The sequence below is a fragment of the Eschrichtius robustus genome, chromosome 13 (genome assembly GCF_028021215.1).
Source record: "Eschrichtius robustus isolate mEscRob2 chromosome 13, mEscRob2.pri, whole genome shotgun sequence".
NCBI classification, from domain to species: domain Eukaryota; kingdom Metazoa; phylum Chordata; class Mammalia; order Artiodactyla; family Eschrichtiidae; genus Eschrichtius; species Eschrichtius robustus.
The window spans coordinates 2,115,938-2,133,118 of NC_090836.1; the positions used below are offsets into that span (position 1 = coordinate 2,115,938).

At 38.8% G+C, this 17,181-nt stretch overlaps 1 protein-coding gene across 5 annotated transcripts in view; it reads right to left on the reverse strand.

Moving 5' to 3' along the window:
* The window catches only part of ERC1 (ELKS/RAB6-interacting/CAST family member 1), a 420,180-nt gene that overhangs the window by 48,982 nt on the left and 354,017 nt on the right, over positions 1 to 17,181 (reverse strand). For all 5 annotated transcript variants that reach the window (XM_068560632.1, XM_068560635.1, XM_068560636.1 and 2 more), the window contains one exon: positions 10,535 to 10,633. In XM_068560632.1, the coding sequence (XP_068416733.1) occupies positions 10,535 to 10,633 (99 nt within the window). The remainder of the gene's footprint in view (positions 1 to 10,534; positions 10,634 to 17,181) is intronic.

A 17,181-nucleotide genomic window follows, 5' to 3' on the forward strand; every position in this document is an offset into this window, starting at 1 on the left:
TAGTCTCGTCATCCCAGGATCAGGAAGAAGGAGGCAGACACATCAAGGGAGAACAGCTTTTTTGTTTTGGTTGATGATGCATTTTTGTGTCCAAGAAAATATTCCTTTAACCCAAAACAGATAGTAACCCTAAGACAGAGAGAATGTAGAGAAAATAACAAATTAGGGAGAAGCTGAGGACAAGTTAATGAAAGAAATACTGAAGAACCCTATTGTAACAAGACTGTTGTTAAATAGTTCAGATAAAATGTGAGTCAAATCATATCCTCCAAAACATAACTCTATAAAATAAAAATGTGATATAATAGGCAAGTGTTAGGCCTATCTTCCAAAACTGGTATTAAAAGGGGTCCCGCCACATGTTACCTGAGGGGTGGCTGATAAACCTGACCATGTATTCTAGAAGGTGGACTGGGAAACCGGCAGTCCACGTCATAACCACGTCAGACCACAGGGTAACCCGTTAGGGTACAGGGCAAATTAAAAGATTACAATATCTACTACAAATGCATAAAACTTTAAATAAAATACATGCAACTTTTCTTTAGGGTAAAAGCTCACCAGTTTTTTATTTCAAAAACTATTTATTGAGCTCCGTAGGGTCCCCCCATTTTCAGAGGACTGTGAAAAACAATTAGGATGTGAAGAATTTTATTTTGCATGAAGTACAAGGATATTTTTATTGTCCAGGAGGAACGTCTGAGTCACGAATGATACCACAAACAGGAGGAAGACGGCACTTCCTTATTAGTCAAATGCTGGTAATTGTTAAGGTAAGAACCCATGCGTCTGAGAGCTTATGTTCCAGAGATGTTTAAAACACTGCAATTTTCAGTCTAAGAAATACATCAAGTGAGTCACAGGACAATGTCACCTTAAATCATTCAGCAGAAACTACAAAAATGTAGGATGTACCTGTGGAACACTGTAAACTCTGTCTTAAAAATACATTGAGAGAAAGGTCTCTCCCCCAGATTACTCACAACTCACTCACGTGGCCTAAGAAGAGGTCCCTGCCTCACTGAGCTCATGTGATCACCAAGCCTGTCAAGAATCACTTACAGCCACTGCGCAGGGGTGGTGCTCCTGCTTCTTTCTACGGCCTGAAAATAACCCTCAGGTCAGAAAACTTCAGAAGAAAGTGTCACCTGCCGCCAAGGGTGGCAGGGTGCTTCTTAAAGGTGATTAGGTCTGACAACGTCTGTGGCTGACCTCCTGCACAGATACCTGGGAGAGGCGTCTACACTGTTGCTCAGGCAGTACTGGTGACATCATTGACGATTCAGTAAAGAAGACATTTCTTTTGCTGCAGGAAAAATTAATTACTAGGATTGTGGGTTACTTGTGCAATGGGAGGAATGTTACTATATTAGGAGAGAGGAGAAATCTATAAAGTGAAGAGGAGCACCAAAGGATCTTGTAAATATCTGAGGATTTTTACCACAATCACTATCAATGTCACACAGTCCTTTACTGAGCACTTCCTGTGTGCCAGGCAGAGGGCTAAGTGCACTGAACACATTATTACATGTAATCCTTCCAAGAACCTTCACTATAGGTTTTATTACTGCCATTTAACAAATGAGGAACCTGATGCTTAGAGAACAGGTTGAGTGACTTGTGGGAAATTACACAGCTACCGAGCTGGACTCAAATCAGATCTGGAGCCAAAGCACGCTATTACCACCAAACTAAACTACCATAAAGTAATATAACTGCCGTACAGGGGACACAGGAGAAAACATGCTTTGTCAGTTTCACAGGTAGGACGTGATAGGGGAAAATAAAAGAGACAAGATAAATAAAATCAGAAACGAAAGAGGAGACATTACAACTGATACCAGACAAATACAAAGAATCATGAGGCTACGACGAACAGCTATATGCCAATGCCAACAATTTGGACAGCCTAGAAGGACTGGATTAATTCCTAGAAACATACAACGTACCAAGACTGAATCATGAAGAAATAGAAAATTTGAACAGACCAATAACAAGTAAGGGAACCGAATCAGTAATTAAAAACCTCCCAAGAAAGAAAAGCTGAGGACCAGCTGGTTTCATTAGTGAATTCTACCAAACATTTAAAGAATTAACACCAATCTTTTAAAAAACTCTTCCAAAAAAATATAAGAGGAGAGAACTCTTCCAAATTCATTTTACAATGCCAGCATTACCTGATACCAAAACCAGAAAAAGATGCCACAAGAAAAGAAAATTACATGCCAATATCTCTGATGAACATAGATGGAAAAATTCTCAACAAAATATTAGCAAACCAAATTCAACAATACATTAAAAGGATCATATACCATGATCAAGCGGGGTTTATTCCAGGGATGCAAGGATGGTTCAACACCTGCAAATCAATCAATGTGACATACCACATTAACAAAATGAAGGACAAAAATCACATAATCATCTCAATAGGTGCAGAAAAAGCATCTGACAAAATTTAACATCCACTTATTAAAAAAAAAAAAATCTCAACAAAGCAGAAACAGAGGGAACATTCCTCAACATAGAAAAGGCCATATAATGACAAGTCCACAGCTAACATAATACTCAATGGTGAAAAGCTGAGAGCTTTTCCTCTAAGATCAGGAGCAAGACAAAGATGCCCACTCTCACCACTCTTATTCAACATGGTATTGGGAGTCCTAGCCAGAGCAGTTAGACAAGAAAAAGAAATAAAAGGCATCCAAATAGAAATGGAAGAAGTAAAACTATCACTGTTTGCAGATGACATGATATTATATGCAGAAAACCGTAAAGACTCTGTCAAAAAACTGTTAGAACTTATAAAAGAATTCAGTAATATTGCAGGATACAAAATTAATACACAAAATCAGTTGCATTGCTATACACTAATAACACACTATCAAAAAGAGAAATTAAGAAAACAATCTCATTTACAATTGTATCAGAAAGAATAAAATACCTAGGAATAAATGTAACCAAGGAGGTAAAAGACCTGTTCCTTGAAAACTGTAAGACACTGACAAAAGAAATTGAAGAAGACACAAATAAATGGATAGTCTGTGCTCATGGATTTAAGGAATTAATACTGTTAAAATCTTCATACTACCCAAAGCAATATACAGATTCAGTGCAATCCCTATCAAAATTCCAATGGCATTTTTCACAGAAATAGAACAAAGAATCCTAAAATTTGTATGAAACCATAAAAGACCCCCAAATAGCCAAAGAAATCTTGAGAAAGAAGAACAAAGCTGGAGGCATTATGCTCCCTGATTTCAAATATATTTCAAAGCTATAGTAATTAAAACAGTATGGTACTGGCATAAAAAGAGACATATAGATCAATGGAACAGAATAGAGAGCCCAGAAATAAACCCATGGATATATTGGTCAATTAATTTATGACAAAGGAGCCAAGAATATACAATGGGGAAAGGACAGTCTCTTCAATAAATGGTACTGGAAAACTGGACAGTTACATGCAAAAGAATAAAACTGGACCAAAATCTTACACCATACACAAAAATTAACTCAAAAAGGATGAAAGCCTTGAATGTGAGACCTGAAACCATAAAACTCCTATAAGAAAACATAGGTGGTAAGCTCCTTGACATAGATCTTGGGGATGAATTTTTGAATCTGACACCAAAAGCACAAGCAACAAAAGCAAAAATAAACTAGTGGGACTACATCAAACTAAAAAGCTTCTTCACAGCAAAGGAAACCATCAACAAAATGAAGACAACCTAGTGAATGGGAGAAAATATTTGCAAATCATATATCTGATAAGGGGCTAATATCCAAAATTTATAAAGAAGTCATACAACTCAATAGCAAAAAATTCACCTAAAAGTGGGCAGAAGATCTAAATAGACGTTTTTCTAAAAAGACATACAGATGGCCAACAGGTACGTGAAAAGGCACTCAACATAACTAATCATCAGGGAAACGCAAATCAAAACCACAATGAAATATCACCTCACACTTGTTGGTTACTACCAAAAAGACAAGTGATAAGTGTTGGTGAGGATGTGGAGAAAAGGGAACCCTTATGCACTGTTGGTGGGAGTGTAAATTGATGCAGCCACTATGGAAAACAGCATGGAGATTCCTCAAAAAATTCAAAATAGAACTACCATATGATCCTGCAATTCCACTTCTGAGTATATATCCAAAGGAAATAAAATCACTATCTTGAAAAGATATCTGCACGCCTGTGTTCCTTGCAGTGTTATTTATAATAGCGAAGACACACAGACAACCTAACTGTCCACTGATGGATAAAGAAAAATGTGGTGTATATACAGTTACCCTTGAACCATGCAGGGGTTAGGGGCACTGACCCTCTGAAGAGTCAAAAATCTGTGTGTAACTTATAGTTGGCCTTTTGTTCTGTGGTGCCTCTGTATCCATCGTTCCATAACTGCAGATTCAACCAACTCTTGATTGTGTAGTACTATACTATTTACTATTGCAAAAAAAAAAATCTGTGTATAAGTGGACCTGTGCAGTTCAAACCTGTGTTGTTCAAGGGCCAACTGTACACACACACACACACACACAGTAATATTATTCAGCCAATAAAAAAGAAGAAAATCCTACCATTTGTGACAACATGGATGGACCTTGAGGGTATTATGCTTAGTGAAATAAGTCAGACAAAGAAAAAGACAAATACTCTACAATCTCACTTACATGTGGAACCTAGAAAAACCAAACTCATAGATACAGAGAACAGATTTGGCAGTTGCCTGTGGTGGGGTTTGGGGGTGGGTAAAACGGTTGAGGGGGTCAAAAGGTGTAAACTTCCAGTTATATGATAAATATGCCCTGGGGATATAAGGCATGGTGTCTATTGTATATCTGAAAGTTATTAAAAGAGTAGACCTTAAAGTTCTCATCACAAGAAAAAAAACTGTAATTATGTGAGGTGATAGATGTTAACTAAACTTACTGTGGTGATCATTTGGCAATATATACATCTACCAAATCATTATGTTGTGCACCTTGGATTAATACAATGCTATTTGTCACTTATATCTCAAGAAAATGGGGGGGAGGGGGTTGCTATGTAGAGAATGAGCTTTGGTTTAAATAAACGTCAGGAGAATAGTCAAAATGTAGGCAAAGATCATTAAAGTCAGGTGCTTGTAAAGCTCCCATTCTTCCATTACCTTTCTACTGAAACCATTCTACACTGTGTGTGCAACCAGATTATTATTTTCTCCTATGATTTAACTCAGAGTACCTCCTCATTATAGCATTATAAGGTTCTTTTTCTTTTTCTTCCTTCAGTGTTAAATATCACAAGGCTAGGGCCAATGCACAGTTAACCTGGGAGGTTACTAACTTCCTAAAGTAAATACTTTTTATCCATAGCATCTCATCCTCTATGACAGGGGTCCCCAATCCCCAGGCCACGGACCGCTACTGGTCATGGCCTGTTAGGAATCGCGCTGCACAGCAGGAGAGGAGCGGCGGGCAAGCGAGCGAAGCTTCATCTGTATTTACAGTCGCTCCCCATCGCTCGCATTACCGCCTGAGCTCCGCCTCGGGTCAGATCAGCGGCAGCCATTAGATTCTCATAGGAGAGCGAACCCTACTGTGAACTGCGCATGCGAGGGATCTAGGTCGCGTGCTCCTTATGAGAATCTAATGCCTGATGACCTGAGGTAGAGCTGAAGTGGTGATGTTAGAGCTGGGGAGCGGCTGCAAATCCAGATTATCATTAGCAGAGAGGTTTGACTGCACAGAGACCATAATAAATCAATTGCTTGCAGACTCATATCAAAACCCTATCAGTGAGTGGCAAGTGAAAACAAGCTCCCACGGATTCTGCATTATGGTGAGTTGTATAATTATTTCATTATATATCACAATGTAATAATAACAGAAATAACAATAAAGTAGAAATAAATAATAGAAATAATAATAAAGTGCACAATAAATGTAATGTGCTTGAATCATCCCGAAACCATCCCCCCACCCCCCAACCCCTGGTCCGGGGAAAAACTGTCTTCCACGAAACCATGGGGTGCCATGGGGACTGCTGCTCTACGAGATGTCTAAAATAACAGCATAAAAAAGAAACATATACTTTTACATATAAAGGAAATGATGTTATCTGGCAATTTGCTCTCCAGAAAACACTAGAAAGTCAATATTCAATAAGTATTAATTGAATGCCTGTTATTGCCAGACAAGACAGAGTGACTTTTCGTGTTAGTTTACACTGCTCCTTGTTGACTTAAGACTAATAAAGTAGATTTGAAGACAAAGAATATTCCTGGAAAATAAAGAGGGATATTTCATAATGACAAGGAGGTCAGTTTATCAAGAGTATACAACAATCAAAAATGGGTGTGCAAATAATAACACAGCTTCAAAATACATGAAGCAAAAATTGAGAATTCAAAGGACAAATAGAGTAACTCCAATTATACCTGGAGATTTTAATACTCCTCTCTCAGCATTTAATAGACTGCCCCCCACCCCCCCGGCAATTTTTAGTAAAGTCATAGAAGATATGAATAACCCTGTCAGCCACCTAGACCTATCAATATTTATAGAACACTATATGCAATAACTAAAGAATATCATTCTTTTCAAGAGCACATGGTAAGTTCACCAAGATGATCATTTTCTGGGCCATAAAGCATAAGTCTGAGAAATGATTACATCTAGTAAGGCTCATACTTTGCTGGTACACATGGTGTTTTAAAAAATTTTTACACACAAAACATTATTTATGTTCTTAAGTTTGATAAGGCAAATCATCAACTTCAAAAGCTTGAAATTTTGTTAAGAAAATCTGTTCTCTGTAGAATTAGCAAGTAAGGTGGATAGCAAGTCAAGACTTGGGCAATGTTTTAGGGATCACTCATGCATTTCTTTAGGTAAAACCTTTATAATATAATTATATTCACAGCATATTTTAGAAAACTTGAAATACTCTACCATAGAAACTCGAGCTGTGGCCAGCTAATTGCAACTGCACTTTGTTAAACCAATGACTGTTAATATTTTAGTGCAGTAAGATCAGTAGTGCAATAATTTAAAAAAAAATCGGTAGCATTTGAACACTTGTTAGGAGTTAGATTCTATTGTGGGAGAAGAGAAAGGAGAACGGAGACTCAGGAACAAGGTCATGTGAAGGTGGCTCATTTCTCAGTCTCCTGGTGAGGTTACCTATGGGCCGTGTTTCCTATGACACCAACAGGGCTGGGCTTCCTGCTAAGGCCTGCACAGAAGCTCCTGTGTTCTGCCAGAACAGACAAGGCAGCTTCACTTTGGGGGAGGAGCCTGCTGAACTACATTCAACTCCTGCGTGGCCCCCACAGGCTCCACGATGACCAACTCCACCCACCCTCCGTAGGGTGTAGTGTAGATAAAGAGAATTAGCACACAGACTTTCTCAGCTTCAGCTTTGTCTGGCGTGCAGGGTTCAAAGAGCTTTTTTTTTAAATTGGAGTATAATCGTTGCGTTAGTTTCTGCTGCACAACGAAGTGAATCAGCTATAGGTATACATATATCCCCTCCCCCTTGGACCTCCCTCCCACGCCCCCCATCCCACCCATCTAGGTCACCACTGAGCACCAAGCTGAGCTCCCCGTGCTATACAGCAGGTTCCCACTAGCTATCTGTTTTACACATGGTAGTGTATTTACGTCAATCCTAATCTCCCAATTCATCCCACACCCCCTTCCCCACCCACTGTGTCCACACGCCCGTCCTCGTCCTCTACTTCTGTGCAGACGGACCTAGAGTCTGTCATACAGAGTGAAGTAAGTCAGAAAGAGAAGAACAAATACTGTATATTAATGCACGTATGTGGAATCTAGAAAAACGGTACGGATGAACCTCTTTGCAGGGCAGGAATAGAGACTCAAAGAGCTTTGTGGTTGGCATCACGCATTTCAGCTTCTTTCACAGCCTCAGGATAAAGCCACGTGCAAAGTTTCCCGTCTTCACAGTGCCCGCCTCTTTCCACAACTTACCTCATTGTTCTCCTCGGCTGTGTTTGCAGCGAGAGGTCTACATGACCCTCATCATTTTAAGGAGGGTAACACCAAGACACAGACTTTTCAGGAAGAACCAACTCCAGCAGAGTGAGATCGCCAAAAAGCACGGGCAGTGAATCCAGGGGTGCAAGGCCACCAATATGTGTGAACTTACTCATCATAATTATTATTTTTTCTAAGGAAAGGATTTCCTCAGTCAAACCTCCAGGGCATCGGATCAAAGAGAGATACTGACACAGCTGGACTATATTTTCTAGCCAATTGGCCTGGAAAGGAGAATCTAGACAGTGTCCTGGCAACAGTTTAACACAGCAGCAATCCATAAAAGAGGGAAAAAGAACTCTGTAGACCGACTTCTTAAAAAGTCTTCTTTTGCTTCTTTATTCCTCTTTATTTATAAGGACAGTTTGGGGTAATACCCAGGCTCTAGGGGTTGCCCAGGGTAGGCACTCGGGAAGAATGACTGACCCCGAGGATGCAGAACGTTCTTCTATAAACAGAAACTCAAGGTTTTAGTCCACAGTACAGGTTTTTTTTTTTGTTTTTTTAAGGCTATATACTTTAACTTATCATAAACAGTATATCCCAAACCTACTGGCAGAGTATCTGATCAATTTTCTATTTCCGGTTTGATGTAAGTCACTATAAACCTTACCAGGACACTGTAAAATCATGCTAGACAGGGTAGTTTATAAATAAAATAACAACAGGAGAAATTTATCAATAGTTACATGCCCTGGAAGTTCTCCCAAAAATGCATGAAAGAAATTATAAAAGTGACTATTAACACACAACAAGAAAAAAAGCCCCAAACCCCAAACCCCAAACCCCACTATGTCAGAAGCATAGCAATACACACAGGAATCAGGTGAAATGAGAAGGCAGAGAGCACACCAAGGATTTAGTGAATTACAGAGAAACAAGACGTGAGATGATCGTGTGAAAAAAAGTGACGGCAAACAAACAGAACGCATGTCTGTAGTTAAGGAGAGCCGTTTCTCACCGTGCTGAACAAATGGCTGCCCTAGGAGCACGTGGACGGCTATGCCCATATGCCCTCCTCCTCGTCCTACGGGACGGCAGAGACCCCAGAGCAGCGTGGGAACGAAAAGAGCTGGTTAGTATTCAAAACAGAGACACAAGCACACTGTAGCAGCAGCAAACGGTCTCTAATCTCCTGACCCTTTTTAACATCAGGCTCCGACTCGTAATTAGCTTGTCACTGTACTTCAGCCTTCTGACCTCTCCGAGACGCTCTCTCTAGCCACTGCTGGATCTGGGCAACATTCTCAAGTGGGAGGCTTTTCTTTATTTTTTGCCTTTTCCTCAACCTTTCCCCATTCCTGTTTGCCTCCCACTACTGCGAGGTACCCAATTCCTTGTGTGTATCAGCGAAACCTGTTTCAAGGAAAGGATCTAATACTCATCTTACATACACTGGCGTAAACTTAATTCCAGGTATCAAGAAGCAGGCAGAACAAGCAAAATGATGTCTTGGCAGGGACAGACTGCTGACATCAAGGCAGACAGTTCTCCATTCTGCCTGTGTCAAAGATTGTACTGTTTTCCCTCTAAAATATAAGGCCTGCCTCAACTGGCTAAGAAAATGTCATCAAACCATGACTGTACCTTCTGAATCTTAGAAAAAAATTGCATTTTCCATATTATTGCTGCTTTCACCTGCAATATTTCTTCTTCTTCTCCTAAGACAAAGCTATGCTATCATTTGGAGGAGATGCTCAGTGGGGGAGCTTTCCTTGACTCTTTAGTCATATGGATGTAATTACTTAACTATTATTTTTCTCCCTCAGCTGTATATTTTAAGATTGAGTGTGATGGAGATGTTGAAATCTGACTTTTGGCAATGGGATATGAGGTAATCTGTTCACTACTCTCCCCCATCCATCATATTCAAGATCTTGGGAGAGTTTCCTTCTTCCAAAAAAACTGGCATTGAATATGGTTCCCCTTCAGGCTGACTCATCACACTGCCTCTTTTGCACCGATGAGAAGTTGAAGGCAACAATTTAAGAATGACATAGATGGAGGGATCCACCAAGGAAATGGGAGCGAAGAAACTAAGTTTCAATCTTCACGTCTACTAGGTGATGAGCAGAGATTTTAAAATTTGCAATTAAATAATATTCAATAGTTACCGTTACACTGCACTGTGCGTGCCTCACTGAGCTTACAGGGAAAGTTTTGTTTTTCTACTGAGGCACTGTCTCTTAAATAAGAAAAGCAGGAAAGTTACAAATTAGTGAGTATCTCTGAGAAGACTGAATTTTTTTCTCATCTCAAGGATTCTTCAGTGTCCTCAAATCTGCTGAGTATCTCCTCTTAAAATATTCAGAATCAGGTACCACCTTCCTCTACAGAAACTGACTCTGTGTTTAAAAAAAAATAAGTTTTCAGAAACTGATTATTTTTATTTTTCTAACTTGTACCCCAGAATCTGTAATGTGCTAGTACAAAAGACATCAAAATAAAAGCATACTGGTTTTCACAAGACAATCAAAAGCAGTCTTACCTGGTCTGGGGAGGGTTTATGATTGGTTTGACTGGAATGGGAGGATCTGAAGTGGTCATCCTCATAATTGTCGGCCATGAGCTTCATTCGATTTTGTGTCTAAGAGGAAATGATGCACAAGGTTAAATTTAGGTAAAATTTCTGTGACACACTGCAAAGTAACAAGGCCTTAAGAATGTCCTAAGAAAGGATAAAACGAATCCTGCCTGAAATAAAATAAATTAAACATAGGATTTCTGAGGACATTGGGGGAAGAAAGTTTAGACACTGTTACGGACTGAACTGGGTCCCCTCAAAATTCATGTCGAGGCCCTAACCCCCAACGCGACTGTGTCTGCAGACAGCCTTTAGGAGATAAGTAAGGGTTCAGTGGGGTCATAAGGTGGGGCCCTAATCTGATGGGACTGTGGCCCTGTAAGAAGAGGAAGGGGGAGATGAGTCCCCCTGCCGCATGGGGACACAGTGAGGAGGAGGTCTCCGTGAGCCAGGAAGAGGGCTCTCACAGGAACCAAGGCAGCTGGCACCTTGATCTTGGACTTCCCAGCCTCCAGAATGGTGAGAAAATAAATTTGCTGTTTAAGTCACTCAGTCTATGGTATTTTGTTATGGCAGCCCAAGCAGGCTAAGACAAGCACCTAAATTTCCACAGGAATTTTGGAGGGAGGAGTAATCTCCCTAAATTAAGCACTTTATTGCAGTGCTTGTTTTTATTTTTTAAAATAAAAACTGGATTATACTACATATAGGATAGAACTCTGCTACCTCTATTTTTTCACTTCGTGATATCAATATATAGGACCCATGTTTCCAGGTTACCATAAAATTACTCACCCTTTTTAACAACTATTCCATTTGAGGGAGATGTTATATAACATACAGACCATAAATACTGGGGGAAAAGTTATCATTATCTGTAAATGAAATGATTATATACCTAGAAAATCCAAGAGAATCAATTGAAAAATGATTACAATTTACAATGAAGTTCAGCAAGGTGATCAGACAGAAGCTATATATTAAAATTCAATAGCTTTTCTTTACACCACCAATAAACAATTCCGGTTTTGGAAATGAGTTGAAGATTCTGAAATCCTTCTCTTCAACCCTAGCTAGACCAGAAGAGGATTATTATCCCACTGCCTCTTCTCCATGTTCACCAAAATGGAGGACTGGATTGGTAATTCTGTGTGCTTGGTTAATTTAAAACCCAGGTGAATGTAATATATATATATATATACATATAAAACATTTTAGAGAATTCCCTTTGCAGAGCAAGCAATTCAGAAAATGCACGGTACAAACACTATGCATAAAATCAAACAACAATATTGTTAAAACCTGAAGTTTTAAAAGCATTAAAAATACATTTGATAATATTATATGATTCAAAAATGTTCACTGTAGATAATCTAAAACACAAAAAGAAAAAAAAGAAAAATTACCTGTAAATCCCTCTAACCAGTGATAATCATTGTTAATATTTCGGTGCACCTGTTCAGCCTCTTCCCTATGAACATAAAAGTAGCATGCTTTTCTGATTTATTCTCTATTTCTGCTACGATATGGTATTTTTAAAATTGCTCTATCTTATGGTATATTTTGATTATCTGGTAGGACATGTTGTCCTTCTCCACCAATTCTGCTTTACCAAAATCTGATTGGGTATCTTTGACACATTTTCTTTTCTAGATGAATTTAAAACATTTTGTCTACTTCCATAAAAAAGTTGAGAGAGATTTTTCTTCGGTATTTTTTCACATAATGATGCCTGAGCAAGTGTAGGGTCAAAGTGCTTGGACCTGAATTCTAGTTCTGCCTCTTACCAGCTAGCTCAGCTGGGGCAAGCTGCTCAAATGCTCGGAGCCTCAACTTCCTCACCTTTAAAATGAGAATAACAATACCTTCTCCCCATAAGACTGTTGTTAGGATTAACCAAGTTAATACAAGCTCTTAGAAAGGTGCGTGGCATACAATCAACACCCAATAAATTTCAGCTATCACCATCGTTATGAACATTTCTTTTCATGTCACTAAGTATTATTCTAAAACCTAATTTTAACTGGCTGCATAGTATTCAGTTGAATAGATGTTTAACGAGTCCCACATTGCTGGGCATTTGGGCTCTTTACATTTTCACCTAGTAATATATGCACATTTCTAAGCCAGTTCCTCCCTCCGGGATATAATGAGAGCAGAGAAAATACTTATCAAGGAATTGTCTGTGATATCAAATTTCTCTTTTCTGAGATGATGTACAGGGACCTTGAAGATATGTAGGGCACTGTTTCTTATGTCAAGCTGTACTTATGACAAATGGAGAGCCGTCTGCAAGGCAGCTCTGGGGAAGCAGGAGGGAGAGAGCAAAGGGCAAAGGGGTGCACCAGAAAAGTGACAACATGCTGCACCTCATTCACTTTCACGTGGGTAAGAAACATTTCCCCATGGACTTTAATAGGACCCTGCAGCAAAAGTACCCTTGGATACTCATCATCTTGGAACATGACACGCAGTCTTTAATGCCTGATACCTAGTGTGAGTTTAAAAACTTAGAGAAGAACTAATAAAGCACATGCAAATCCACTTTCAAGGCAGGATATATCTCAAGTATTTCTCAGGAATGAGAATGAAAGCCTCGCACAAGAACTGATCACAGGAGACAGGTAAGACCGCAGGTTACTTATTTGATCCATGTAAGTGAATGAAGAAATAGTCCTAAGAACTGCTTCATTTCTGAAAGACATGAGGCTTATCAAAGTTTAGCTAGTGTTCCCAGGTCAAATACTCATTAATTTGGTGTGAAGTCTGTTTCCTGCACGGTCAGAAGTTGAGCACTAAGTATCTGACAGCTCACAGAGCAGTAGATATTATACAGATCATATAAACGACCCTCTGCTCAAGAATCTCTTGTTCTACGCTCTTCTTAAGATTAAGACCAGCAAGCACGAAAGGTACTTTATATCCAAATATTTTCCCTCTTGAACCATGCATGACATGTGCATGTGCAGAGAGCCGAAGTCCCATGGTCCCATGACATGAAGAATAAAGTTGTTCGAAGGAAGGAAGGAGAAAAAAAAAAAGGACAGGAAGAAACTTGCTGAGATAAACTTTTTAAGCTGTAAATGCATATCTGTGTATATAGGTATACATACCCTCCCAGAGGAAAAGTTCATCGTTTATTCTGTTAATCTTTTCTTTTAGGACTAAGATGTCAATGCTCAAAAAAAGTGGTACAGAAACTATATATTTCACAGAAAAATACTTAGTTAGGCTAAGAAACAGTATATATTGGTTATTCAAACCCAGGTATTAAAAGAAAAGGTTTGAATTCTGATCAGTTACCTGGTTGTTCACTAATCTTTCCTTTTCGGTTTCTGATAACACTATTAACCTACCTAAATGAGTTTTAGAAATAATACTACTTAGAAATATTCTGAGATATTTTAGAAAACATATCATAAATAAGTCTTAACCTAACTAGCATTATTTCCAATTATAGTTATCTTTAAGAAAGCATTAAAATTATTTCTGCCTACATTTGTTAAACCTTGGAAATCATTTTATTATAGTGAATTTTAATTAAACTTTAATTTGCTATTTTGGTATTTGATATACAAAATGAGAAAAGCATAATCTTCATCGTTTTCAGGTGGGTCGGATTCTGTTGGTTATAAACTTAGCAAAATTTCAACAAATTACCTATGAGCTTTATTTTAAACTTCATTTCATGAAAAAGTATAAGTTAGTCATTAATTATTCTTGAGTTGTTCATTTTATACACACTTGACTGAAGATTATCCTTCTAGCTGGGAAAGCTCCTTTTCCACTGGTTGGACAGCTCTGGGGGGACTCCCGTGAAGCAGTGTGGTGGGCAGGGGATGGCAACTAGATTAGAGGAGACAACTGTGCTGGATTTAGCCCGACAGCAGTCACGGTCAGACTACCTTCACATCCTATTTATTTTCTCAGCTGGAGTGCAAGGTCTAATAGAAAAGTGTGTTTCCTACTGATTTTGTTTTGCTTTTTAAAGAAATCAGTTAGATAGTTTAATTTTGGTCCTGATTAGGACCAAAATGTGGAAGGAATAACCATCCTGTGTATTCTGTGTAGCAGACTTTCTGTGTCCTTCTGACACGACATTACTCTTGCGTTCTGGCAAACATGCGCTAAGCTCGTCTTGTACATTTCTTGCCCCAGATCTGGAATCAGCTGGTTTACCAAAGAGCTCATTCATTCAGTGGGACAGGAGCGGCTGCTGGGTGCTCAGTGCTGCTGGATTACTGCTTTCTGGTTGTTTCACAGCTGAGAGCTAGGAAAAACTTCCTTTCTTTTTAAGAGGGAGAAAATTATAAATTAACAGTGATATTTTCAATTTAGATTTAAGATTCTAGATCTGCATCTTAAAGAATAAGTTTCTACTTAACTTCTTTGATTTTATACTTTATATATCTTTTTTCCTCTTACGCTGAAAAACCTTGGTTCCTAACAATAATGACATAACTACTTTTTATTTGATTTATCCATCAATTTAATTCTTTGAAAATACCAATACCAATGTAATCACTATCAATATGCCTTCAGGATGAACTTTAAAATTTCTTTGCATTATTTTTTCTTCTCATTGGAGTATATCTTACTGAGAATGTACATAGAAAAATCTGTAATATATAAGGTTAGTTGAAATAATTCTCTGCTGTATGTGGCTATGCAACAATTTAATAAATAACTAGATTCATTTGTTTCAGTTTGTTTACAAAATTCAGGAATTGCTTTCCCCTCTTTCAGATGTAATTTTATTTTTGATTATGTAAAACATCCATATGATTCTAGAGTCAAAACTATATAACTAGGTACTTTCAGAGAAGACTTGCTTTCAATCCTGCCTTCTCTATCCTATTCCCTTCCTCTTTTCATAGGAAATTTTTGGGGTAAATTTTAAATTTACCTTTAAATTGTTCTTTATGTAACTGTAAGCAAGCATACACTCTCACAAACATTTATGAATTTACCCACTTTTCTCACATAAGAAGTAGAATATTAAATACACTATTCTGCCTCTTGCTTTTTCATTTAACAACATATTCAAGTAGTCACTTCATAACAATAGAGATGTTTCCCACTCCCTTCTACAGCTGCACAGTACTCTACTCTGTTGGATGTATTGTAATTGATTCAACCAGTATCCCATTGTTGGGTATCTGAGTTATTTCTAATCTACTGCTACTACAAATACTGTAGCAAACACTATCATAGCACACACGGAATTACCTTGTATATGTGTTATTTTGTAATTTTGAAAACGCATCTTTGGGATGGATTCCTAGAAGTGAAGCCTCTGGGTCAAAAAGTGAAAACATAGGTAAGTAATTTTATTACATGTTGCCAAATTCCCTCCACAGGAGGTGTACATTTTGCGCTCCCACCAGTAGGGTTTTAAGAGTGTGTGACATGCGCAGCCCTGTCAACTGAATATGCTGTTAAACCCTTCCTTGATTTTGGCCAAACAGCACCTCAGTTTGCCTTTATCTTAATATGAGTGAGGTTGGGCATGTATTCATGTTTAGAGACTATCTACATTTCTTCCCTATGATCTTCCGTTCCTATCTTTTGACTATTCCCCCCACCCCCCATTAAACTGTTATTTTCTTCTCCATTTTTAGGAATGCTCTTTTTTGGGATATTAGCTCTTGGTGATGTAAGCTGCAATTTCTCTTCTGAAGTCTGACATCTGTCTTAACTTTCAGAGCCCACGCTCTCAACTACGACACTGTCCTGTATCCACTGTTCTTCCTTCTGATCCTATACTTCCTCTCTTTAGTCATTTTAAAATCTTCAAGAAAATATTGCCCATCTAGGATCTTAAGTCTTCAGAGGAGTAATCTCCTCTGTTACATCCTCCTCGTTGTGGACTGACTGTGAGCTCATCCTAAGGGTCACCTGTTTTTTTCCATGGGAATATTGTGAAGTCTGGGCTGTTGAAGGATCCCAGCAGTGATACTGTAATTGCTTCTGCTAGGCTCTAATGGGGCACACATTTTTATTCTAGTATTTCAGGTAGGAGCTTCCCACACCCAGTGGCAGTATCAATTTGTACTCTAAATCTGCTGGAGATACAGGCTTCAGAATTCTGACATCTTATAAGGGACCTGGGGTTCCTTCCCAAGGTCACAGCAGAGAAAAGCTTTTCTCATCTACCAGTGGTAAAGGTTTGACTCAATTAGTCTTACTTCCTTTCCCTTGAATGGCACTCGTCTGACTGTCCCACCTCGCGGCAGAAGTTCAGTTCCAGGTCCCCAGTTCATGTCATCCTAAAGTTCCGTCTTCTTTCCCTGTGCGGGCACTAAAACCCAGCCCCAGCCCTAACTGGTCACGACTGGTCATAGTGCCCAGGGCTGCTGCTGCTTTAGTTCACACCCCTCTTTGCTTCTGACACCTGCAGATTTTTTCTGTCAATGAGCTCAATCATGCATCACAAATTCTGAGAGGGGGTTAAAGCTTATCCAGTATCTTTAGGTTTGGAACAAAAGGATTTCAGTGTTATCTGGAACCTCTGTCAGATTCTAATAATCTGTCTACATGTCTTTTCTTCCCATGGATTGTGAGTCTGTGAGGGCTGGACAAAGACTCATTCACCCGTGTATCAACCTAGT